Below are 25581 nucleotides of genomic sequence, written 5' to 3'. Positions count from 1 at the left end.
ACATATTAAATACAAATAGAATATCGACAGTTGAATAAGCGCCTGCTTGGTGTCCTCCTCCGATGTATACTGAATAGTTCCGAATTTCGAATACAATCGTGACTGTGTCTTTGTACATAGAAATATTTTCGGTAGTCAATATCTTTATGACACTTTCAGTATGAATTTACTACTACAATTAGGGGGTCTACTGTATGACGGAATAATTTATATACCCGCTATATGTATAATATAGGGTATGCATAACTTGTTGACAGCCAAAAATAGACAAGCAGGAAGCTTATGTCTACACTGTGTTTCAAATCTATAAGACGCTTAAGAATTTTTGACTTTAAAGACTGTCTGTCAATAAAGCTCTCTATAGACAAGATTGTTAGAAATATTTCTTCAAATCAAACTGTGAAGTATAATCTGAAGTTCATAAAAATGTAATTATTTAGTATTATTAATAAGACTTGGAAACTACAAAATATGGAAATTAGAGATAAAATTTATTTTATGCAACCCACTTTAACAACTTAAATTGTAAATAAAAAGAAACTGTAATCACATCAACCGCTTTCTTAAAATATGATTAATTGCTTTTAATATACTCTTCAAGTTGCAGCTGACCTGTTTGAACTTTCTCCAGTTTCCATACAATTCAAAGAGCACTGATAAGTGTTTTAAATGTTTATTTCGGCTTCTTTGGATTGGTATTAAGATATTTGAGTGCCGACATAAAGCTTAATCTTATGGTTAACCATCAGCACGCCATAAACTAAACTGTCCCCAATCGCAAATTCATAATCTTCAGGAAATTTCAAAGATTATTATTGAAGATAAGCCCACCGAACTTAAAAGCCTACCCCCTATTAGAGCCCTATTTGTCAGTCAAGTTAGTTTCTTAGAGAACGTGTCGTGGATCGGTCGAATTTCCATTGTGAGATTCCCTTGAAGAAAGGTAATACTCGAAATAAACCAGAAAAGATTATATAATCAGCGGTTTCTTGTTAATTACAATGTGACACACATGGAAGGAAGTGAACAAGTGAAATTAAATAAACAAATATAATACAAAAATATTAGTTTTTGAAAGGTGTTAAACTAAATGTGACTATGGTGAAACTTACACTACATAATTGGCATAAGTTATCACTTTGCTTATCGACCTTGAAAGTGCTGTGTTCACTATCAATAATCCCTCCTTTTACTGCCCAATAAATTATGCTCTATTGAAACGGTTTCCCCCTACTATCTTAGATGACTTTCGCTAGCTTTGACTTGGCTTCCGATCAGAAGGCATATCGCAAGGAGCACAAGAAGTGGCCTTGGTATGGCGCCCCCATTTTTTGTGCGATTTGGTTCACAATCTTCTATGTGGCAGTGATACCAAGTTTCTTTTCCTATCCCAAAATGTTGTATGTGCGTGACGAGGCCAATCACCCCAATGAGTTTATCGGTGAGAGAGCCATGCATCTGCTGGCCGAGTATTCGGCAATAGGCAACAAAATGGTAGGCTCTGAGAACAATGAGGTGCACACCGTAAACTTCATAAAGCGGGAAGTTGAAAAGATTGTGGAACAGTCTCGCAGCGATCTTTATGACTTTGAGTGGGAAGTGCAGTATGCTTCTGGAGCCTTCTATCTGTGGAATGTGGCCACCAGCTATGCAAACGTGTCCAATATTGTGGTCAGAATTAGCAGAAAAGATTCCCCCAACGATAATTATTTGCTGGTAAATTCCCATTACGACTCTGAGGTAAAGACACCAGGAGCTGGCGATGATGGCGTTATGGCCGTTATTATGTTGGAAACTTTACGTGTCATTTCACTCTCGGATCGACCACTTGATCATCCGGTGGTGTTTCTATTCAACGGTGCCGAAGAGGCTAACATGTTGGGCTCACATGGCTTTATCACAACGCACAGATGGGCAAAGAATTGCAAGTAAGTCGACACGTTTCATAAAGAGTTTTCAATTATAAATATTATATTAAAGAGGGTTGTCCAATCATAATTTATTATTCGAATTCCTATTTGTTAAAAAATGTTAAAAATATCTGTAAAAACATAAATAATTCAATTAATATATACTGTTAATAAAAAAATTATAATTTACAGGGCACTTATCAATCTGGATTCTACAGGAGCGGGTGGTAGAGAAGTGCTATTCCAAACAGGACCAAATCACCCATGGCTCATGAACTACTATCAGAAGCACGCACCGCATCCTTTCTCCGTCACCCTCGCTGAGGAGTTGTTCCAGAATAACTTTATACCCTCTGACACCGACTTTCGTATCTTCCGAGACTTTGGTAACGTGCCCGGCCTAGACATGGCCCATGCCCTCAACGGCTATGTGTATCACACTAAGTTCGACAACTTTAAGAATCTGGCACCAGGCACATACCAATCGACGGGTGAGAATGTCTTGGCACTAACCTGGGCACTGGCCAACGCACCCGAATTGGATGACACTGCTGCCCATGAGGAAGGACATGCGGTTTTCTTCGACTACCTCGGCTGGTTCATGGTCGTCTACACCGAAGCTGCGAGCATTGCCATCAATACGGTTGTATCTGTGGTTGCTCTCATTGCGATTTGCATTTCCATCTACTTCATGACCAAGCAAAATGATTCGGATGCACCCAAAGCCATCGTCCTTCGATTCTGCGTCATCTTCCTAGTTCAATTGGGGGCTGTGATCATTGCCTGGGGACTGACCTTAATCGTGGCTGTCTTTATGCATGCCGTTGGCTTAAGTGAATCTTGGTATTATGGCATTTGGATGACATTCGGACTGTACTTCAGCACCTTCTTCTTTGGCTTGGGACTGTTGCCAGCCTTCTACATTCAATGGACGAAACACAAAACGAACATGAAGCTCAACGACACGATTGCTTGCTTCATGCATGCCCATTGCATCCTGATTGTCCTCGTCTGTGTGATCCTCATGTGCATGGGCGTACGATCCGCCTTCTTTCCGATGTTCGGATTGTTCTTCTACACCATCTCAGTGCTACTACAGCTAATCTTCAAGCTCATCTTTAAGAGTAAGTAAAAGACTCTTTCTTAACTTGATATACTGATCTCTCATTGAGTGCTTTTCAGAACGATTCTTCATGAGCGTTCACCTGTTGTGTCAGCTGGCGCCTTTCCTCTTCTACACCTTTTTGAACTACGAGTTTCTGCTGGTTTTCGTGCCCATGCAGGGACGTGATGGTCCCGACAGCAAGCCCGACATGCTCCTGGCTCTGTTTATTGCTCTCATGACGATGCATTTCGCTGGCTTTATTGTAGGTTTGATCATCGAAAAAGCTTTAGTATACTAACAGTCCTTTCACTTTTTCAGATACCGATTCTGTTCAAATTTCGCAAATCGAAGATCTTTATTTCTATGTTTGGAGTCATAACCATCATATTCATCATCCTGGCCGCCACTCCAGCTGGATTTCCCTTCAAGGCAGATGTTGCCACTCAGCGATATTATGTGCTGGTAGAGTATAGTATTCTTATTATTGAAAATTTGTATAAAATCAATATATATCATATATTATTAAGCACACTGAACGAGTGCTACACAATGAGGATAGTACGACAACTCGAGAATCTGGATTTTATATTCAACCCGTGGACACTCGGTACTCCGAACTTTATGATACAACATTAAAGGACGTGGAACCCGAAAGCTGGCTCACAAACAACTGTGCTTCGGAACCTTATTGTGGATTGCCGCTTTACAGCGGACGTTGGCTAGACTGGAAGTAAGTCAATATTACTGACTAGAAAGCCTAATTTTCTTATCCTTTTTCCACACTTTTACAGAGATAGTGCACGCTGGATCCACAACACAGCGCCAGTGTTTCCAGTAACCACTGAACTTACGGAAGTCTCGAGGCAATCCATAAATGCTACCAGAAAACGTTATGAATACAACATAATAACAGGCGATCGCATTGTCATATTTATTGATCCAAAGCCAAACGTAAGGATCACCAATTGGTCCGTGGATGATACTGTCTTGTTGGATGGCCGTTCGCCCCCATACTTTATATACCATGTGTTCTCCATGGTCACGACACCCTTCAACTTCTGGCTTGAGTTTGAGCATGATGCTGAAAATACAGATGGACCTTACTTCAAGATGTCAGTAAGCGTTCACTTCCTCTATCACCCTGAGTACTACACATCAGACTTTAAGGATTTCTTGGACACATTCCCAGACTGGTCATATACAACTGATTGGTTGGCCTCTTACGAGAGCTGGGTATTTTAGAAATGAATAAACAAAAAGCTACTGTGACTTAATAAATAAATTTAAAATATATATTTTTAATACAAATTTACTAATTGTAAATTTCTTTAGGATTTTTGGATTGTATTTTATAGTATAATTCTAGCTCATTAATTTGATAATAGGTGGTGTGTGTTTGTGTTCGTTCGATGTCCCACACTGATGTATCCAGTAGCTATTTTAAAAAATGAATGAAATTATGAACAAATTGTGGTCGTCAATCTATGAAAATAAAAAAAAATTACCTCTGGGAAGAATCATTGCACTAGGTATTAGGGTAAATATTTACCAATATGCAATCGGAAAATTCTTTTCCATGTGATCCTAATCAGCGGTCATCCAACGTCGTCTCTTACTATTGCAGCTAACTTTCTGGTTAACTTTCCCAAGTTTCCATGCAATTTTATAAGTGTTGTATATGTTTATTTTGGTCTCTTTCGGTTGGCATTAAGTTATTTGAGTGGCGGCATAAAGCTTAATCGTTCGGTTAACCATTAACAAGTCATAAACTAAACTGTCCCCAATTGCGAATTCGTAATCATCAGAAAATTTTAACGATATATTATGATAAGCCCGCCTAACTTAACAACCTACCCCCTATTAGAGCCCTATTTGATTCTTATACTAATATTTTGTTCAATTTTCGGTCAAATTAGTTACTTAGAGAACGTGTCGTGCATCGGTCGACTTTTTATCCTAAGGTTCCGTTAAGGAGATATTAAGGTTACCCAAAAATTATATAATTTTAAAAACACTATGAAACATGTGAAAAAAACTAATACCTTGTCGCCTAAACTTACACAAATAATTTAAATAAGTGATAGTGCACCTTCCTTGAATGTGTTATACTAACTATCTTTTATTTCTTTACTGAAATGGTTTTCCCTAATATCTTAGATGACTTTCTTCAGCATTGATTTAACCTCTGATCAGAAAGCACATCGCACGGATAGCCAAAAGTGGCCTTGGTATGGAGCCCCCATTTTTTGTGCAATTTGGTTCGCAATCTTCTATGCGGCAGTGATACCGAGTTTCTTTTCCTATCCCAAAATGTTGTATATGCGTGACGAGGCCAATCACCCCGATGAGTTTATCGGTGAGAGAGCCATGCATCTGCTGGCCGAGTATTCCTCAATAGGCAACAAAATGGTAGGATCTATTAACAATGAGGTGCACACCGTAAACTTCATCAAGCGGGAAGTTGAAAAGATTGTGGAACAGTCTCGCACCGACCTCTATGACTTTGAGTGGGAGGTGCAGTATGCTTCTGGTGGCTTCTATTTGTGGAATGTGGCCACCAGCTATGCCAACGTATCCAATATTGTGGTTAGAATCAGCAGAAAAGATTCGCCCAACGATAATTATTTACTAGTAAATTCGCACTTTGATTCTGAGGTAAAGACACCAGCAGCTGGTGATGATGGCATTATGGTCGTCATTATGTTGGAAACTTTACGTGTCATTTCACTCTCGGATCGGCCACTCGATCATCCGGTGGTGTTTCTCTTCAACGGTGCTGAGGAGTCAAACTTGCGGGGTTCACATGGCTTTATTACAAGCCACAGATGGGCAAAGAATTGCAAGTAAGTAAATATTTATCATATACCTATTGGTTAAAGGGAATTATAACATTGTGCCTGCAGGAAAACTTTATAACTGGCTGAAAGAGTCGTCTTCGACTTCATAAAGTATATATTGAGTATATTAGTATTTCCATATACATAATAATTCTTAATTAATTAATTATTAACTTTTAGGAAAATAATACATATACAATTAATTTGTAAAAATATATTAAATTAATATACCGAAAAGATACAGAAATATACCGAACATTATATCGTATATCGCAATACTACTACACTCAGAATATTTCATAGAATAAATATTATATAAAAATGAGTAGTGGTAATTAAAATTTTTTTGGTAATCATTATTTGATTTGTTTTTACATTTCAATGCAACAAGTCGTATTCATTCTTAACGCCTGTCACTAAAATATTTTAAATTGATAATCCACAAATAAAAAGATTAGAAAAAATAAAAATTAAACAAAAATTATTTTAAATTCCTTATTTATTATAGAGCGCTCATCAATCTGGACTCTACAGGATCGGGCGGCAGGGAAGTGCTCTTCCAAACGGGACCAAATCACCCATGGCTCATGAACTATTATCAGAAGCACGCACCGCATCCTTTCTCCATCACCCTCGCTGAGGAGTTGTTCCAGAATAACTTTATACCCTCCGACACCGACTTTCGTATCTTCCGAGACTTTGGTAACGTGCCCGGCTTAGACATGGCCCATGCCCTCAACGGCTATGTGTATCACACTAAGTTCGACAACTTTAAGAATCTGGCACCAGGCACATACCAATCGACGGGTGAGAATGTCTTGGCACTAACCTGGGCACTGGCCAACGCACCCGAATTGGATGACACTGCTGCTCATGAGGAAGGACATGCGGTTTTCTTCGACTACCTCGGCTGGTTCATGGTCGTCTACACCGAAGCTGCGAGCATTGCCATCAATACGGTTGTATCTGTGGTTGCTCTCATTGCGATTTGCATTTCCATCTACTTCATGACCAAGCAAAATGATTCGGATGCACCCAAAGCCATCGTCCTTCGATTCTGCGTCATCTTCCTAGTTCAATTGGGGGCTGTGATCATTGCCTGGGGACTGACCTTAATCGTGGCTGTCTTTATGCATGCCGTTGGCTTAAGTGAATCTTGGTATTATGGCATTTGGATGACATTCGGACTGTACTTCAGCACCTTCTTCTTTGGCTTGGGACTGTTGCCAGCCTTCTACATTCAATGGACGAAACACACAAACGAACATGAAGCTCAACGACACGATTGCTTGCTTCATGCATGCCCATTGCATCCTGATTGTCCTCGTCTGTGTGATCCTCATGTGCATGGGCGTACGATCCGCCTTCTTTCCGATGTTCGGATTGTTCTTCTACACCATCTCAGTGCTACTACAGCTAATCTTCAAGCTCATCTTTAAGAGTAAGTAAAAGACTCTTAACTTGATATACTGATCTCTCATTGAGTGCTTTTCAGAACGATTCTTCATGAGCGTTCACCTGTTGTGTCAGCTGGCGCCTTTCCTCTTCTACACCTTTTTGAACTACGAGCTTCTGCTGGTTTTCGTGCCCATGCAGGGACGTGATGGTCCCGACAGCAAACCCGACATGCTCCTGGCTCTGTTTATTGGCCTTATGACGATGCATTTCGCTGGCTTCATTGTAGGTTTGATCACCAAAAAATATTTTAAATATACTGACAATATTTTCATCACCTTTTTCAGATACCAATTCTGTTCAAGTTCCGTAAATCGAAGATTTTTATTTCTATGTTTGGCGTCATAACTATCATATTCATCATCCTGGCTGCCACTCCAGCTGGCTTTCCTTTTAAGGCGGAGATTGCCACTCAGAGATATTATGTGCTGGTAGAGTATTGCATTCTTAATATTGAAAATTTGTATTAAATCCATATATTTTATTAAGCACACTGAACGAGTGCTACACAATGAGGATAGTACGACAACTCGAGAGTCTGGATTTTATATTCAACCCGTGGACACTCGTTACTCCGAACTTTATGATACAACATTGAAGGATGTGGAACCCGAAAGCTGGCTCACAAACAACTGTGCCTCGGAACCTTATTGTGGATTACCGCTTTACAACGGACGTTGGCTGAATTGGAAGTAAGTAAAGATGCAGCACAAGAAAGTCGAATGTGCTGAACCTTTTTCCGCATTTTTCAGGGACAGTGCACTCTGGATATACAGCACTGCCCCAGTGTTTCCAGTGACTACAGAGCTAACAGACGTCTCGAAGCAGTCCATAAGTCCTACGAGGAAACGTTACGAGTACAATATAAAGACGGGCGATCGTATTGTGATCTTCATTGATCCCAAGTCAAATGTAAAAATCACCAATTGGTCCGTGGATGATACTGTCTTGTTGGATGGGCGTTCGCCTCCCTACTTTATAAACCATGTATCCTCCATGGTCACGACACCCTTCAACTTCTGGCTTGAGTTTGAGCATGATGCTGAAAATACAGATGGACCTTACTTCAAGATGTCAGTGATCGTTCATTTCCTCTATCACCCAGAGTACTACACATCAGACTTTAAGGATTTCCTGGACACATTCCCAGACTGGTCATATACAACTGATTGGTTGGCTTCTTATGAGAGCTGGGTATTTTAGAAATGAATAAAAAAACAGCTATTGTGACTTAATAAATAAATTTAAAATATATATTTTTAATACAAATTCATTAATTATAATTTTGTTTTGGATTTTCGCAATAGTTGTAATTTATAATTCTAGATCATTAATACAATAATATGACGTGTGTTTTTTGTGTTAGATAAAACACTTTGTTCGATCGATAAAAAATCTCTGCACTGAGAATGAAACATTTAACAACAGTTCAGTCCAGATATCATGGCAAACCTACTCAAAATATGAGTACTGAGTGAATAGTGGATACTGGGAAGTGAGTGATAATATCAAATGTCAAACATTTGCGGCTGCTCTTAGAGCTGCCAACTGGTGTAGGAACCAATCCAGCCGTTCACATGTGCCCAAGATGGGAACTTGGCCAAGAACTCTCGGTAATCCTCCTCTATATACATGTCATCGTGTATTCTGTGACCCATTACTGCCATTCTGAATGTAGATCCCGACCAATCGGGACTCTCACGCTGCAAGAGTAAATAAAATAACTATCATAAATCACAAAGGTCCTAAGCTAAGGTCTTACCTCAAATTCCAGATTGAAGCGCAATGGCGTGGGATCTAATGCATATGACCAATAGATGTAGTGAGGCGGCGGCAAACCCATATCTAATGGCTCCCTTGTGAATGTCCAGTCAACCAGCTTGGCATCATCCAATGGCTGAATGAATATGCTTGTGTGATCCGGTCCAGTAATCTCTAAAGTGAATATTATATTGGTATCCGAAGTGCTCTCCTTGCTAATGATTGTCAACTCGGGCATATAGTATTTGTTGGGCTCAGGACCAGGTATCCAGAAGCCATTTGGCCTATGAAATTAATTGAGAAATATTGGTAAGGACAAGTAAGAATGCTACAAGCAAATCTGCTCGACTGTAAGATACCCGCTATATGCTAATATGCCAAAAAATACAAAATTATACCGAGTACTAATTGGTATATTTATATAATATATCATAGTATTGTATTCAACTATAGGCGGAATTTCCATATTAGATAATTTTTAAATAACTTTTAAAATATGTATCTGATTGAAACCATATATTCAGGAATCATAAATACTATAATTATTATTGTGAGTACCAAAAATCTTGCTATTCGAATTCTTTATTTCGATTAGCAGGGGCGGACAAGGTCGTGGATTAATCTAAAGCAAACTTGATCTGCGTTCAACAATTCAACAATTATTGTAATACGGGTAGCGGTTATAAAAATGATTCGTTTTGGGAATCTTTTTACTTACATTGCCTTCACCCAGCGTGTGCTGTAAAGGGGAAATCCGCACATGATTTCCGTATCGCATTCACTGCGATTCGCTCGGCTGTATTCGGTATTATCGAAGAGAATATTATCCAGTGATTTGGGATGACGATCCACAGGCATCACGTAATAACCAGAATCCGTGTGATTCACTGAGGCAGCAGCGTCTCCATTGTGGAAAGTACGTGCAGTGTGCTGGAGTTAGAAAAATAATACATTGAGGTATGAAATCTATAAAAATCCCAATTATAAACTTACCACAGAGAAGAATCGCTGCACTGCTGTCTTTTCCACATAAGGGAAACCGACTGGCGTGGCAGCCAAGATGATGAAGATCACTGTGCAGACACCAAAGAGTGAGATGATGGTCTTGGATTTGCGGAACAAGCAGAGTAAAGGCACTAGGAATGGCGACAATAAGAGACAAAACACCGCTGTGTAGCCTCCAATCAATAATTCGGGATTCGAGCTACTCTCGCGTCCTTGCATTGGAGTGAAGACAATGTAGAAGGCATAGCAACAATAGGCGTAGAACATGAAGGGCAGGATTTGGCAAATGCAATGGGGAATCAGCCACAAGAAGTCTGCAAAGAATGTTGATGGAGAAAAGTAAGAATACAAAAGAATACCAAATTATATTGAGATATATTATAGATTTTAATCCTATACCTATAATATATATGATAACTATTTATATCAGTGGCTACTTCAATGGTCTACATTTTCTGAGATGAACGGATAACTTCCGTTACAAAATTGGTATTCTTAAAAAACTATTAAGCTTTAAAATAAATTTGTGAAATGTTACCTCTTTTAAAAACTTGTATTCCCCACAAAAAAAATTAGCATTTTCGGGCATAAGCGAAGCAGCAAATACTTACTTGTTTTATGGGCACATGTGGCCATGTTGATGAGCACGGAGATCGTGTAAAAGCAAATACAGATGAGCAAAATGAAGGCGGAGCGAACATTGTAGCAGAGCATAACTACCATGAGCAAAGTCAGGATCAGGCAATGCGAGTGCATCAACAACTGAATGCCATATCCCAAAGGTAGACCATGCTGTAATAATAATTTAATCATTAGTAATTATTAATAAAACTATTAATTATACATTATATATATTAATTATATATATATATTAACTAACCTCCTTTGTGCGACTAAAGTAAATGGCCGGCAAAATTCCGAGGCCAAAGAACATGGGGCAGAAGTACAAGCCAAAGATCATCCACGTTTGTGAGAACCAGGACATTGACAAGCCAACAGCGTCCAGGAAAAATGCTATGGCAATGGCCAGGCCCATACTGAGAACAACGCCGCACAATTGAATCGCAGCCAAGATGCCAAACTTGGCAAAAATGCGACGTCTAAACATGCCCGTATTGCTGGCCATGCTCCAAATGTAGGCTACAATTGTAATGGGAACTAGAGCGCAAATACAAATGTTGATAATGAAACCGACATCTTCTGGATAATAGATGAAAAACCAGCCCAGCACATCGAAGAAGATCATGTGACCTTCGGCGTATTTCTGTAAATAAATTGAGTTTGTCTCTACAATTCCAATTTAAGCGCTTTATTGTCGAACTCACTGCAGGATCTTCCAATTCAGGCGCATTGCCCAATGCCTTGACTATGGCCAACAGATTGTCACCAGTTAATTGATAAGTACGTCTTGGAATAATATTAAAACGATCGAATTTTGTATGGTAAACATAACCGTTGGAAACATGTGCCATATCAAGACCTTAATGAAAAAGAGAGAGTTTAGAATGCAGATCGCATTGGGATTCGTCTCTTAATTACCGGGAATTTTGCCAAAGTCACGGAAAATGCGATAATCGGTTTCTGAAGGAATGAAACCATTCTGAAACAGTTCCTCGCCAATAGTTGAGGCAAAAGGATGAGCTGCGTGATTTCCATAGTACTGCAAAGAGAAAGCATTTTATTAGTTAAACTAATTGTTTGTCAAATATATCTAGACTACCTTCATTAGCCAGGGGTGATCAGGTCCAGACTGAAAAAGAATCTCTCGCCCACCACTTCCAGCTGAATCCAGATTAACTACAGCACTGTGCAATGAAATATTAAATTAGATTATGATTGCAGTAAGCTGTAAATGGGGCAACTTACCGAACATTAGGTGCCCAAGGATGTTGGGTAATAAACGCATGGGAACCCTGCAATGGATTCTCCTCGGCGCCATTGAAGAGAAAGATGAGCGAATAGGTGAGTGGGGTTTCATGCTTGGTTATCACACGCAGCACTTCCAACATGATGACACACATCATGCCCGAATCTCCAGCTCCTGAGCTGCCAGGCACAGAGTCAAAGTGGCTGTTGATCAACAGAGCTGCCGAGCTGGTGGCATTTTTGGGTGAGACTTTGACCACAACATTCTGCACACTCTGATACACATTCACCATGGACCAGAGCAGATAATTGCCAGAGGCAATCTGTACATCCTTCTCAATGTCATACAGATCATCGCGAGAGTCATCAATGATATCGCTGATCTCGCTGAGAAGAAACTGAACAGCAACTTGCTCATTTGCCGCACTGCCCACAACTTTGGGTCCGATCTTTGTCAGTTTGAGCAATGTGCTCTCGGCACGTTCACCAATAAATTGTCCCGGTTGGCTCAGTTCATCATCGAGAGTCTTAAGCGGAGGCATGCTATGGAAACTGGGCATCACAACCAAATAGTACAGCAGAAACCAGAAGGCGACAAAGAGAGGTGCCCAATACCAGCCGATTTTGCTGCGATTGTAGATGATCTTCATGTTCTCATATTTGGAATTCATATTGTCGCTGGAAGTGAATAAAAAATATTGAAATGAATCGCAGTGAATTGAAGTTTCCCCCTCTCACAACTAGTCACTGAACCCAAGCTAATTGAATTGATTCACTAATGACCACAGTCATCCACAATCAGAATCACATTCACATCCCCCATCATTTTCATTATCGAGAGAGTTAACACGCATGAGTTTTGGTGGCGGAAGCGAGTCAGGCCACCACACACATTGCCTAAAATAATTGAGCTGACTGATAAGAGATAAGTGGAGCAACTCCCTTCTTCACCCCCCCACGCAGCACAAAAACATGTGTGAAACATTGCAATCAAGTGGCTCAGCGCCACACTTCATGTATAGATTAATGTCATTCTGTGAATCAATCACAAGTACTCTCTATATATTCATTAGAACACGCAATCTACTGTCGGACAAAATCCGAAATGGATTATCATGCCATTTGATTCCCTAGAATACTATATTTTAATATCAATCATCGGCAATAGCAGCATGTCAGTTTGTTTAGAGATAACATATAGAAAGCTAACCTTGTTTTCAGTTAAACCGTCATAACAAAAATTACACGAATTCAGCAGAAATTAATTGGTGTTATTTTTCACCTCATTTTTCTCATATTTTGTCATAGTTTATTTAAGAATCGTCATCAGCGCAAATTGCTGATCTCAGAGCAACATGTGTTGGACCAAAAACGTCAAAGAAAATTCGATTTTCAAACGGATACCGGACGATTAGCTCATAAACACAAATTACCAAGCAAAACAAATAGGATGAATATAGTAAAAACAAAGCAGAATAACAAATGAAATCAAATGAAATGAACAAAAACAAAATTGCATATTCACTCACTGCCGAAATTAACATTAGCGGGACACATTTGTACATTTGGACGCAACATTTTTGTTTTTATTTATAGCAACTTGGCCCATAATATTTTTGTTTAATGATCTGCCGTTTATATGACTTATGTGTGCATTTGAGAATGAAACAAATAATTTCAAAGTACGTTCTTGAATACACAAGTAAATACCCTGTAAAAGGCATTTAAATCATTTGCGCTTCATCAACAGACATAGTTGGTAGACGTAACCTAATGTTTGTACCTTTTCTGCCCAGTGCAAGGCTGACAAAAGGCTCACTGCTACACAACCGCAATTGCACATACATTTAGTACCTTGTTGCTCACTAACACAGTCCTATTATAACCTTATTGTTGTGCCCCTTTTTGCCCTGAGCAAGGCCGACAAAAGCTCGCTGCTACACAACCACACATGCTACAAGCAGCAGCAGTTGAAACTGTGCGAAATGAAAAGCCCCTGAAGTGCAAATGGGTTTCAACGTGGTGGAATATAAATACAAATAGAACAATGTTTACGCTAAAAATTTTAATGAGACGCAACGCTAAAAAATAAACATAATAATGTAAACCTAGTGCCAAATGGTTGCAGACGAGCCAAAAACAGAAAAAGAAACAAGAGTAAATGGTTCAGTGTGAGAGTGAAATAAAATTTTTCATTTGCGGCTAATGATTAAAGTGCATGCGGAATGCAATTGGGGTCCCTTCGACATCGACCCATTTCCAGCAATGCGTCGCGTGACCCCCAAAGGCCAGGGACTTCGACTCCGGCATCGACAACGATGGGGCGATTAAAAGACCGACGGAGACGTGTTAAAAACAAATTCGCATTAATGAGAGACAATCGGGGTGTGTGTGTAAGTAAGTGGAGCAGCAGAAGTCGAGGCAGTTGCAATTCTCGCATACGAGTGCATGTCAGAGTGTATGTAGTTGTAATTATTCACTGTTTGTGGATGGGGACGACGCACAGTGGGCGATTTGGTCCCGCTAGCGGCATTTAATTCAAATTTTCAAATTGAAAAATCTGTTAATATTTTTTCACATATCGATAGCAGATGCTTTGATTAGATTTTTAAAAGCTTTTTGAAAGCTCTACGATCAGCTGATCATCAGCTGTGATCGGTCAAACACACCATATGATTTCGCAAAGAGCTTTACACAATTTTTTCTCTTTGCGCGCATGGAATTTGAGTTCCTCGGAAATTTACAATTTTTGGTGAATTTGTTAGAAGTTTGGTTTTTTATTATATTCAAGGTATGTATTTTCAAAAAAATCAATGTTTGTGACCGGTCTATAAATGTGTAGCTCATAAAACGTAGTGGTAATTCAGTGTATTAACAACTAGCCCGGATTAGCGTACACCTGTCTTTCGTGGAGAAGAACTTAATTTGTTCAACTAAGTCCAGTCTAACTCCTTTATTAGCCGAAAGTGTGAATCAGTGGCGTCCAAAATGTGTAATATCAACTGCTATTATCTGCTAGCCTTGAAACTATGGTACTTTTTAGATACAGTGCTAGTACCAAAAAGGGATCTTTTTTTAGTATTGCACTCAGAAGTCATCCCATTTTTTTCCATCATCCCATCATTTTTTAGATAAAGTTTAAAAATGAAATATGTTAATTGAAGTTCAAATAAAATAAAAATAAAACCAAATTTTAAATTAAAAAAAAAAAATTTTTTAAATAAAAAAAAAAATTTTAAAAAAAATTTAAAAAAAAATTAAAAAAAAAAATTTTTTAACTTAAAAAATTCTATGATTTTTTTCTGATCAGTGAAAAAAACCGACTGAAGATATCTATTTTAGTTTAGAAGTTATTAATTAAATGCCGCTAGCGGGACCAAATCGCCCACTGTGCGACGTGTCGTTAATCGATTTAGCATGCAAGTGCCTTAATCAGTTGGCGCTGCAGCGGTTATTATTTTTATTTTCCATAAATAACAAAGTCGGTGTGTGTATGAGTGTGTGGCATTGTGAGTTTGTCTGGGGCCACGCCCACGCCACGCCAGTTGAATAAAATAAACAAAAGCAAACTGAAATCTCTCCTACTTGTGTGTGTGTGTGTGGGGAGAGCTAAAGAAAATGCTATTTAAAGAGTATCTAAATGGGAAGAAAATCCAAATAGCCGACGAGGCGTCGGCAATCAAGTGTGACAACACCAGCAACACAGCAATGCCACATCTACATCTACATCCACATCCACAGTCAGAGTCACAGTCGCAGCATTTGTTTTGGTTTTGGTTTCGAAGCTGTTGTGAAGCGGAAAGAGCAGCCCAATCAAAGTATCTGTCAGATACAGCTACAGCTAGAGCTGCAGCAACATTAGCAGATACATGTGCGACATGCGGCAAGGGTCGCGCACAATAGAAAGTCAATAACCTGACTCTTGACGCTGCAGCAACGCAGCAACTTGCCACACACAACACAAGACGCAGACGAGGTAAAGGAAGTTGCGGCTGCCGTTGCCGTTGCTGCGCCTGTTGCTGTTGCAGTTGTTGTTGCTGTTGCTGTTGGTGTCGCTGTTGCTTTTGCCGTTGCGGTTGCCGTTGCTTTGTTGATTGGAAACCAAGAACTTGCCGCACGGCGTCGTCTGGAGGGCACCACAAGAAGCCAAACAAAGTGTTATAAATTCGAATATTCATACACTCACTGCTGAAGACACTGAAGAAGAACGTTCTTCGGTAATATGCACTCACAATTTTGAATTCTTCTCACACGAATTGGCCACTATTCACACACAGTTTTCTGGGCACAAGACTTGCCGAAAATAAACGCGAATAAAGTTTTTATTTTCTTGTTTTTTTGGGCTCTTTGCTTATATAAAAATGCGATGACAAAATGATCGAACGCGGTCAACAGCAAAAGGCAGCAACATGTGCCATCAGCTGACACGAGACGAGTCGAGACGAGACGAGATCGAGACACGAACAACCAATAAACACAACCACAACTGTCGCCTTCGACGGTCGGCGATCGTCTGGTCGGACACAGAGCGCTGCAGCAGGAGACGTGAGAGCAAAATGAAAAGAGCACAAAAGAGCAAAGACTCAGAGGCAAGAGCATCAACACGATCAACATGCGAGCGAATGAGAACTTGTTGCGACGCATTGAACTCACTTGCCACTGTTCTTCTCAATGATGTTGCCGCTGTTGTTGCCGTTGTTGTTGCAACCACCGCACTTGACACACCGCGAAAACATCGAATACGCTTAATCCGAAATCCTGTTGAATGGTTGTTCAAACCACTTAGCTGAATTTAGCCACCGTTTTGCCACCGTGTCCTCAACGTATACCGGCCGTAGGTCTACTAAAACATTAGCCAACTGCCAGTAGCAATTTTATAGCAAACTCCCGAATTGATGGATTTGCTGTGGTTAAGCCATAATTCGCGGTCCGGCTGTGAGCTTATCATACGCCTACAAAATTGGACCCACTATCGCATCAGTAGCATTATAAACAGCAAAGAGAACCGACGCAGCACACAACACATTGATACGAGGGTAATTCCATAAGTGCTATCGAAAATATTTACAATATCTTAATCGCCTGTGGAAAGCTACACCGATAATTACCATAATATAACAAGCTAGCAGTAGACGATATAATTTAAGATGTCTACATTTCATATTAATATCAAACTAAGTAGTTCGTAATAAATCTACTTATAAAACTACTTAGCTTATACTTAATAAAACTACTTATCTTAATATCATAAATAGCATTATCCAAATAGTAAGTTTTATTTTAGAACAAAGCAATGAAAGACTTCAATCATTAGTAAACCTAACTTAACATAACTTAACTTTTTAGAAGTGATTTTAAAAGTATAAAAGCTGTTCATAGCTTAGCCTACAATTAAGCTTAAAGTTAAGGCGTGCTATAATATGTTACACAAGTAGCTTCTCCATCTATAGTACAGAATATTTCATCAATATATTTTATTATATTTAGCAACAATTCCAATGAAAGGTTTTAATGGAAAACCAACAGCTTATTTCAACCAGCACCAACCTACATCTTTATATCATTAATGTAAGAGAGGTATGGAATGCAGGGTTTTAGTTTAATGTTTTAACCTATAACTTATTACGTTTATTATTTTATCTTTTTGTAGTTCAACCGTATTTCTTAAGGTTTTTCAATTTTAAGCTTAATCCACTTTGAAAACTTGTTGCTCCCCTCGACGGGGCTTGGCTCAAAGGTACGGGTGTAGATTGTAGCTTATCTGTCGGAGTAAAGGGACGTGCAAATCCTTATCAATTGGAATCGCAAATACTACTTCCATAGATACAGACCGATAAGCCTGTGACTTCACTAATAATTAGCCATAATTGCTGCCATAATTGATAAGTACTTAGAGATTAATTCTCGAATGTTTTGGATTAAGGTGCAAGTCAAATTTCTCTTTGATTTCTAGTGCTCACATTCGACAACAGTGAGACAGTACTATATGCAGATAAATATGTACACTCACTCACTAAAAATGTACCCCATTCAACAATTAGCATCATGGCAACACGTGTTGACCACACTCTCGTATTGTGGCACCGAAAATATTTTTACCATATCAAAATTCATATCGAAACATTGTTGATATTTTTAGTCACGAATTTGGAAAATTAAAAAAAAAAAGTTTTCTTTTGTTTACTTGTTGTGCACATTATCGCTGAATACCCCGCCTTCAATTAGATCGGATCGTTGTTGCTTAACGATTATCTGATATCTTTAGCAACCCATAAACTTAACTATGGGGAATCGACTTTATGCTTATAGTTACAATTCCTTATTATTATACTGATAGCTCTAAACCAATAAAAGCTTCTCTATATATCGCAATATTAAGCTAAGTTTTATAGATTTATAGGGAATCTTCGAGTTCAGATGGATTTCCTCAAGCATTCCTGATGAAAAGCATCATTCATATATATAAAGTACTTGTATATATACTCGAATATCGAAGAGCTTAATATTCCACTCGAGAGCTATTGAGATTATGGCATACTTGGAGGTCTTAACGGCGAGAATTGGCTGACAAGTGCATTTCCTCAGAAGATTGTTGATATTTTAGGAACCATATTATCTATAAATGGCAGAACAGGCTGCAATAAATGTTCTCAACAAGCCAATTCAATAGTGCTTCAATTTTAATGATTTTATAGTGAGCTGATAAACTTTTTATTGTGTTTTTGTTCTTAATGGATATTTCATAGTAATAGCCGATAAATATTGATTTCTATTAAAATGATGTTCCGAAATATAACTATTCTAATTTGGCACAATTTTCGCATTTAATCTTGCTTCCAAATATGGAAAAATGTTTTAGGCAATCTCTCAGTTTCGGTTGTCGAGCAGTCGAGCGCGAAAATGCGATTCCGAGAAATAACATAGTAATAGTAGTTGACATAATTTTTTCGGATGGGCAACACAGCAAGCGAGTCAATTTCCCAGCACTCGGTGCATTCAAGCGGCAACAAAAAAACAAAAATGGGAAAATGAACAAGTGTATGCAAAAGCACAAAACACACACACAGACACAGCCAGAGACAGAGGCACACAGTAATGCTAACAAAATGTTATTTAAATGTAAACAATTTGTTAATCAAGCAAAATCAAAGTAACTCGATGCCTGCTGCTCCCCAAGCCCAATCGAGAATTTGCAAAAAAAAAAAGAAAAAAGAAAAAAGAGAAGAGCAACAGAGACAAACGATGTGACAAACAAAAGAATGCAATGACACACAAACTGAAATGGGGAATCAACAAAACGACGCAGAAATTAATTAGTTAACTCTGTAGAGAAACATTACATTACAAAACCAAAGAGAGTGAGACAAGTGACATAGGCAGCCAGGCACAACAGTTGCCTAGTATCTTTGTCTGGGTTGGGGCTCGGGTTTGGCTCTGGATTGAAGTGGATGCCACAGACACTTAGTCAGTCATCGAGTGAGTGGGAGAGGCATCGGTACACGTTGCCTAGAAATACCTTCCACACATATTCATAGCCCCCACAGACGTTGTTATTCGCGATTCGTTCGTTATTCAGTTATTAGATAAATATACGAGTAAACGCGTAAACTTCTGAGGCTCAATGCCGCCGTCAAGTAAACGGGCGTAAAAGCGTGTTTTTTTTTGCCCAAAGAGAATATCAGAATTTCTTCACCATAAAGATAAAACTGGTGGAGAAACAAAGTCAAAGTGCTATAACCATAGTTGACGCACATTAAAAGTGCGACTACCATACAGGTGTATGAATACTACCGGAGCAATAAGTGTGCGATAATAACATCCAATAAGACAAAAATCTAGCTACGTTCCCTGCTGACGACTCGCGGGGTACAATAATTGCCCGTGTTTATCGCATCACCATTAGTTAGATATTGAATTCCTTCGATAACTCTTTTGCACCCAATTAGTATCGAGACCTCGGCGTGTAGTTATATTTGAGCAGCGATCCACGCAAAGTTAGTCCTCATTTGTAAAGTTTAAGTGGCGGTTGCAAGTCGTCTTCGATCTTCGATCGGTCGGGCACAAATCAAAATAAAAACCTAACCTGCTAGTGCTGTGAAGTGCTTTAAAAAGTGTAATTTTTATTCAGCAGACACTTTTAATATGGGTGTATGTATTACAATTAATTAAAGCAATTCTTAGAATTGAACTAACATTTAAAAACAAATTTATGAAACTACGAAAATGATATGAAAAACTACAATTTTATAAATATTACGATAATTGTATATCAAGGATAATTGCCTTAAATTGTATATAAATTAAGAAATACAGTTTATGTAATCTGAATCTTTTTCGGAAATATGTACATAATTTTTGAGACATCCTTTTTATTGTATATGAATATTTACACGAATTGAGCTGACAAAACTATTGAATGATCGATTTGTATTATATGAAAAGTTTGTGATAAACATTGAAAACGTTGATACAACTCAGCAGTATCATTTATCAGCTCAGCAAAAATATTGTACAATCATGATTACTGTCACTTTTTAGTTCGCCTTTAAAAAAAAATGGAAAACAACCCAAAAACCATTTAAAACTAAAGTGCAATAATAATAAATTTTTTTATTCAACACTTTTTTGTAAAAAAATATATATTTGAAAGTATTTAAAGAAAAAATATTCAGTGCTTATTTTTATGTTAAGGATTGGTGTGCAATTATCGATATTATATTTTTAATATCAGGGTTTTATTTACAACACCTACTTTCTATTATGCATTAAGGGAAAATTCTCTTGTCCAGAAATTCATTGTAGATAAATTATTATTCCAAGGGAGTGTTCACTAAAATTGGTCAAAATTACTCTGTTCTTATGAAAAGTGACCGCTAAGAGAAATATCCGTGTAATGAAATTCTCCGCTAAAAAGAATTATCAATGTATATAAATTTCTCAAAATGAAATTAGTATATGTATATTGATTTCACAATATACAATATTTAAAAATTATTCGAATGGAAAATAATGTGTCATGTTATCAATTTTATAAGTACATATTTGCAATAATTTCATTGTCAATTTGTTATCAATATATAATATAAATTGCAACCACTTAAATGCAATAATTAAAATCAAAGTATATTGTAAATTAAGTCATATTAATATTGAATTGTGATATGTTGATTTAAGAATACTACAAATTTGTAAATTAATTGAAAGACAAAAAGTATTCAAAGTAAAATATAGAAAAATATAGTCACAGATTGATTATATAATATTTGGTACCTAAAATCAGAGACAAAATTAGTCATATCCGAAAATTAGTCATATACCTAATATAAAAACTGTCTAGTCCTTTTGTTATCGAAAATCATAGAAAAAAACAAAAGTGATTAAGATTATCGGGGTTCCTAGGATTCCTAATTAGAAGTCGTCGAAAGAGCAATCTATGCTTTCATATCGCTCAAATTAAATTTGGTTTACTCAGGCGGCACTTAAGTGCTTAAGCACGTTTTGGACGTGTGCTAGATCCTAATTGACTTATCGCCTCAATACAAATCGGTCAGCGACTAATCGAGAATATATGGCTAATCATTGTATTATTAGATAACGTGAAACAATGCGAATAGCTGCGCTTATGGCAAATAGATCAAAGACACCGATCGCCAATCGATTTGCTAATTTTGTTCGCTGACTTTTTTTTCCTGCTAATGTTTGGTGACTGATTGTTAGCCAAGCAGCTTATCGATTTATTGCAACAACTACATAGAATGCTAAAAGTATTCCCAATTCTTATCCAAGAGCTTAGTCCACACGCCAGTGAATCACTGACAGAACTGTCGCGTGTTTAGAGCTGAGTTTGGATTTCAATGTCAGGCATTATTCCGCCATCGATTGAATGGCAAAATTCCGTTTGGTTTATTTTTCTTTTTTGCAAAATAACCGCTTATCGTTGTGGCAATATACACAACAACTCGATTCACTTCCTGGGGGGCCCCAATAAGTGTGTTTATCGACGCGGGCATAATTAATAAATAATTTACCTAGGCATGTGCACATACCCAGCCCATATAGTAATCGAATGGCCGGACAATGGACGGTCATGTAAGTAAAGGTAATTAGCCCGGCCATTTCTCCCTGATTAGCCCTGACATTGGCTCATTGTGAGCAATCAGTGTGCGATGTCCCCTCTTTTAACTTGACTTCTGATTAGATATCAACTGACTCGACTGGACTGCACGATTGTCGGCAATCGTTGCTCGGCCATAAAACAGTGCTATAATTATAGTTAATTGACCACTTCTCATTTAGTAATAAGCAATAATCGTTAAAATATTTCCCCTTTTTTCACTTTCTTTCACTCGTGTAGTTCAACTCTAAGTATCACATCGAGGTGGACTTCGAGGTGCCCAAGAAACTGCAATGGTACTATGCACCCCCCTTCTTTGGTTTCTGGTTTATCCTCTACTTGTCCGTGGTCAACACCCAAGTCAATCACATGCCCAGGGGACTCACACGCAGCGAGGAGTCATCGCATCCGGGTGCCTTCATAGCTCAGCGTGCCGAGGACACGCTCATTGAGCTAACACGCATTGGACCTCGCGTAGTGGGAAGTGTAGCCAATGAGGTGACCACTGTGCAGTTCCTCCGAGATGAGGTGGCCAAGGTGGCGGCCGAGGCTAACGAACGCTTCGAGCTGGAGGTTGATGTGCAACAGGCATCGGGCGCCTACGTCCATTGGACCATGGTGAACATGTATCAGGGCATACAGAATGTGGTCGTCAAGCTGAGTGAAAAGGGCAGCACCAGCGAGAACTATCTGCTTATTAATAGCCATTACGATTCTGTGCCTGCCAGTCCGGGTGCTGGCGATGATGGCTCCATGGTGGCCACCATGCTGGAAGTGATGCGCGTGATTGCCAAGTCCGATGAGCCACTGGCCCATCCCATTGTCTTTCTGTTCAATGGCGCCGAGGAGAATCCGCTGCAGGCATCACACGCTTTCATCACGCAGCACAAATGGGCAAAGAACTGCAAGTGGGTACACAGCATTTCTAGCAAATCTTTCCTTTACTTAAATACTTTACCTCACTGTCACTTGCAGAGCACTTATCAATCTGGACTCTGCTGGTAGCGGTGGTCGTGAGATCTTGTTTCAATCGGGTCCCAATCATCCGTGGTTAATGAAATACTATCGCCAAGTACCGCATCCGTTTGCCACCACCTTGGGCGAGGAAATCTTTCAAGCTGGTTACATTCCATCCGACACGGACTTTCGCATCTTTCGGGATTATGGCGGTGTTCCTGGCCTCGACATGGCGTACATATTCAATGGCTATGTGTATCACACCAAGTACGATCGAGTTAATGTCTTTCCACGCTCATCCTTCCAGCACACGGGCGACAATGTGCTCTCTTTAGCCAAGTCTTTGGCCAACGCGCCTGAAATGGATGACCCTGAGGTAAGTATCAAATAAGAGACTTGAGCGTAACAACCTCTATTTATATCTGCTTTCAGGCTCATGCCGAAGGTCACAATGTGTTCTATGACTTTCTGGGCTGGTTCATGATTTTCTACACAGAGACCACAAGTGTTATAATCAACTCGGTTATAGGTGCGATTGCTCTGTTGGCAATTGTCATCTCATTATACTTTATGTCGTTGCGATCGGGTTGCAGCCTGGTAGGTGTCTTGACTCGTTTTGGCATCGTATTGGGCATACAGTTGGTATCCTTGGCATTGGCCTTGGGTCTGGCGGTGCTTGTGGCTGTCTTCATGGATGGCGTAGATCGTTCGTTGAGTTGGTTTACGCACATGTGGCTCATCATTGGTCTGTACGGATTCCCCATTATTTTTGGCATGAGCATTCTACCCTCACTTTATTTGGAAAAGACGAAAAAGGATCTGCTAAGTCTAGGATTTCGAGTGCAGCTCTTCATGCATTCCCATTGCATTTGCCTGATCATATTGCTGATCGCACTGACAGCCATGGGCATACGATCAGCCTGCTTCCTGATGATCTGTGTGTTTTTCGATATAATCGCACTCATTGTCAATCTGGTGACCAAATGGCATCGCAAAGGTAGGTGGTAATTTTGACTGATGTAAGCTGAACTTTATTTCATAAACTTTTCTTTTTTGTATAGCCTATTTGTTTGCCATTGCCGTCATGGTCTGCCAGGTACTGCCATTTGTCTATTTCACCTACATCCTGACAGCATTTTTAATGACTATTGTCCCCATGCTGGGACGTTCGGGTGCCTCATCGAACCCGGACATGGGCATAGCTCTGGCTACTTGGTTCTTTTCGCTAATATTTTCGGGTTTCCTTGTGAGTACTATATCACTAATGTGTAAAGTTAGCTTTAATTAAAAGCATTTATTATAGGTGCCACTCATCATGTTCTTTCGCAAAACTAGAACCATAGTTCTGTGCTTCTTTGCTGGCACCATTTTGTTCATTATCATTGCGGTAACAAACGTGGGATTCCCGTTCCAGCCTAAGACTTCAGCACAACGCTATGCCATGATAGTGAGTTTTAACATAAATAGTAATTTTTAAATCTGTCAATAACCAAACATTTCAAAATCTTTCCTTCAGCATGCGCATCGTGTGCTTCACAATGCTGATGGCACAACTAGGACTGATGAGAGCGGCATTTATATTTACCCTCAGGATCGACGTATCAATATTGCTGAAGGTTTGCATTTTATCATATTTTCTTTAATTATAACAATTTAATTATTCTCTTCCACTTAGATGAGATCAAAGCCTTTGGAGAAACACACAAAGTCAGTGAATATTGTGACGAGGAAATGTTTTGCGGCATGCCACTTTACAACCATCGTTGGAGTAAGGCACGGGAATACAGCTTGTGGATACCGATAAGTGCGAAGCCACAGATTCCCACTGAGTATCCTAGTCTAATTCTACAGGATGTCGAAGAGCTAGAAGAGTCAACTCAGAGACGTTTTAACTTTTCATTAACTGGACCCGATCATATGACCATTTTTGTGAATGTCAAAAACGATGCTAAGCTACTGGATTGGTCCTTCAATGATACACTGCTTAAGGAGAATGAAGCTCCGCCACATTTTATCTACTTTTCATATGGACTCGATAGCAGTGCACTCGAGTTTACCATTGATGTTGAGGTTTGTATACTATATCATCATAGTTTGTACTCTATATTAATAGAAATTTTTATTTTTTTAGAAGACAACATCATCGTTTGACACACCCACCTTGGAGATTGGCATAGGCGGCCATTGGGTGCATCATGAATCTATGAGATCGCAGAGTTTTAGCGACCACATCGATAGCTTCCCTTCCTATGCATATGTTCAGGCCTGGGTGGGCACTTACGAGAGTTGGTATTTCTAAGGGGACGAGCGGTAGAAATTAAGCTAAATAATGTATAATAAAATATTATTTATATACTAATTGTAGTGCCTAAGTTGTTGTACGATTATAAAACCATTACCCAATTAACTGTAATATACTTTTATAGAATCTGATAAATAAATCAATTTAGTTATTTACGCACTTAACTTATTATTTATCTTATATTTATTATACCACAATAAAGCTTAAAGTTAATTATATAGAGAGAGAATAATACGTACACAGAAAAAAACGTGCTAAAATCAAGAATA

The 25581-nt window shown here is 38.9% G+C and overlaps 4 protein-coding genes across 9 annotated transcripts; 3 read left to right on the top strand and 1 right to left on the bottom strand.

Moving 5' to 3' along the window:
- Positions 1 to 890: 890 nt before the first annotated feature.
- On the top strand, positions 891 to 4279 carry LOC117571286 (endoplasmic reticulum metallopeptidase 1-like). The gene is made up of 7 exons (XM_034253352.2): positions 891 to 943; positions 1243 to 1928; positions 2103 to 3034; positions 3093 to 3277; positions 3334 to 3477; positions 3543 to 3745; positions 3807 to 4279. Exons 2-7 carry the CDS (start codon positions 1243 to 1245, stop codon positions 4255 to 4257), a joined length of 2601 nt encoding a protein of 866 aa, XP_034109243.1. The 5' UTR covers positions 891 to 943; the 3' UTR covers positions 4258 to 4279.
- Positions 4280 to 4929: 650 nt separating this feature from the next.
- On the top strand, positions 4930 to 8551 carry LOC117571761 (endoplasmic reticulum metallopeptidase 1-like). The gene is given in 8 exon segments (XM_034254118.2): positions 4930 to 4998; positions 5173 to 5858; positions 6361 to 7108; positions 7110 to 7293; positions 7348 to 7532; positions 7595 to 7738; positions 7797 to 7999; positions 8060 to 8551. Coding segments are annotated over 7 exon segments (2601 nt in total). The 5' UTR covers positions 4930 to 4998; the 3' UTR covers positions 8511 to 8551.
- On the bottom strand, positions 8550 to 16766 carry LOC117568055 (endoplasmic reticulum metallopeptidase 1). 3 transcript variants are annotated; one of them, XM_034248406.2, is made up of 11 exons: positions 16593 to 16766; positions 11940 to 12617; positions 11794 to 11878; positions 11613 to 11733; positions 11399 to 11553; positions 10954 to 11337; positions 10685 to 10865; positions 10062 to 10387; positions 9787 to 9998; positions 9070 to 9352; positions 8550 to 9010 (listed from the first exon to the last, which is right to left on the bottom strand). In XM_034248406.2, the coding sequence occupies exons 1-11, from the start codon at positions 16673 to 16675 to the stop codon at positions 8843 to 8845; spliced, it is 2676 nt and encodes an 891-aa protein (XP_034104297.1). In that variant the 5' UTR covers positions 16676 to 16766; the 3' UTR covers positions 8550 to 8842. The 3 variants fall into 3 exon arrangements, with proteins under 3 accessions (XP_034104297.1, XP_034104299.1, XP_034104298.1); XM_034248408.2 differs by lacking the exon at positions 16593 to 16766 and adding an exon at positions 16126 to 16460; XM_034248407.2 differs by lacking the exon at positions 16593 to 16766 and adding an exon at positions 16172 to 16460.
- LOC117568054 (endoplasmic reticulum metallopeptidase 1) lies at positions 14019 to 25475 on the top strand. 4 transcript variants are annotated; one of them, XM_034248401.2, is made up of 9 exons: positions 14019 to 14332; positions 22294 to 22961; positions 23029 to 23386; positions 23443 to 24007; positions 24072 to 24256; positions 24314 to 24457; positions 24527 to 24626; positions 24686 to 25080; positions 25142 to 25474. In XM_034248401.2, the coding sequence occupies exons 1-9, from the start codon at positions 14165 to 14167 to the stop codon at positions 25307 to 25309; spliced, it is 2751 nt and encodes a 916-aa protein (XP_034104292.1). In that variant the 5' UTR covers positions 14019 to 14164; the 3' UTR covers positions 25310 to 25474. The 4 variants fall into 4 exon arrangements, with proteins under 4 accessions (XP_034104292.1, XP_034104294.1, XP_051861859.1 ...); XM_034248403.2 differs by lacking the exon at positions 14019 to 14332 and adding an exon at positions 16820 to 16975 and having other exon boundaries at positions 25142 to 25475; XM_052005899.1 differs by lacking the exon at positions 14019 to 14332 and adding an exon at positions 19304 to 19415 and having other exon boundaries at positions 25142 to 25473.
- Positions 25476 to 25581: the final 106 nt, after the last annotated feature.

The sequence above is a fragment of the Drosophila albomicans genome, chromosome 3 (assembly GCF_009650485.2).
Source record: "Drosophila albomicans strain 15112-1751.03 chromosome 3, ASM965048v2, whole genome shotgun sequence".
Taxonomy (NCBI): Eukaryota; Metazoa; Arthropoda; class Insecta; order Diptera; family Drosophilidae; genus Drosophila; species Drosophila albomicans.
The sequence above is the reverse complement of the archived record's forward strand: the minus strand, read 5'-3'. Positions and strand labels throughout refer to the sequence as shown.

Coding starts and splice junctions, on each gene's coding strand:
- LOC117571286 (XM_034253352.2), top strand. CDS start 1,243: ATGACTTTCGCTAGCTTTGACTTGGCTTCCGATCAGAAGGCATATCGC. Junction 3,035..3,092: donor CTTCAAGCTCATCTTTAAGA/GTAAGTAAAAGA, acceptor AGTGCTTTTCAG/AACGATTCTTCATGAGCGTT. Junction 3,278..3,333: donor TGCATTTCGCTGGCTTTATT/GTAGGTTTGATC, acceptor TCACTTTTTCAG/ATACCGATTCTGTTCAAATT.
- LOC117568055 (XM_034248406.2), bottom strand. CDS start 16,675: ATGTTTTCGCGGTGTGTCAAGTGCGGTGGTTGCAACAACAACGGCAAC. Junction 11,554..11,612: donor TGACTTTGGCAAAATTCCCG/GTAATTAAGAGA, acceptor TTTTTCATTAAG/GTCTTGATATGGCACATGTT. Junction 9,999..10,061: donor TGCAGCGATTCTTCTCTGTG/GTAAGTTTATAA, acceptor TTCTAACTCCAG/CACACTGCACGTACTTTCCA.
- LOC117568054 (XM_034248401.2), top strand. CDS start 14,165: ATGCAATTGGGGTCCCTTCGACATCGACCCATTTCCAGCAATGCGTCG. Junction 24,257..24,313: donor TAATATTTTCGGGTTTCCTT/GTGAGTACTATA, acceptor CATTTATTATAG/GTGCCACTCATCATGTTCTT. Junction 24,458..24,526: donor CACAACGCTATGCCATGATA/GTGAGTTTTAAC, acceptor TCTTTCCTTCAG/CATGCGCATCGTGTGCTTCA.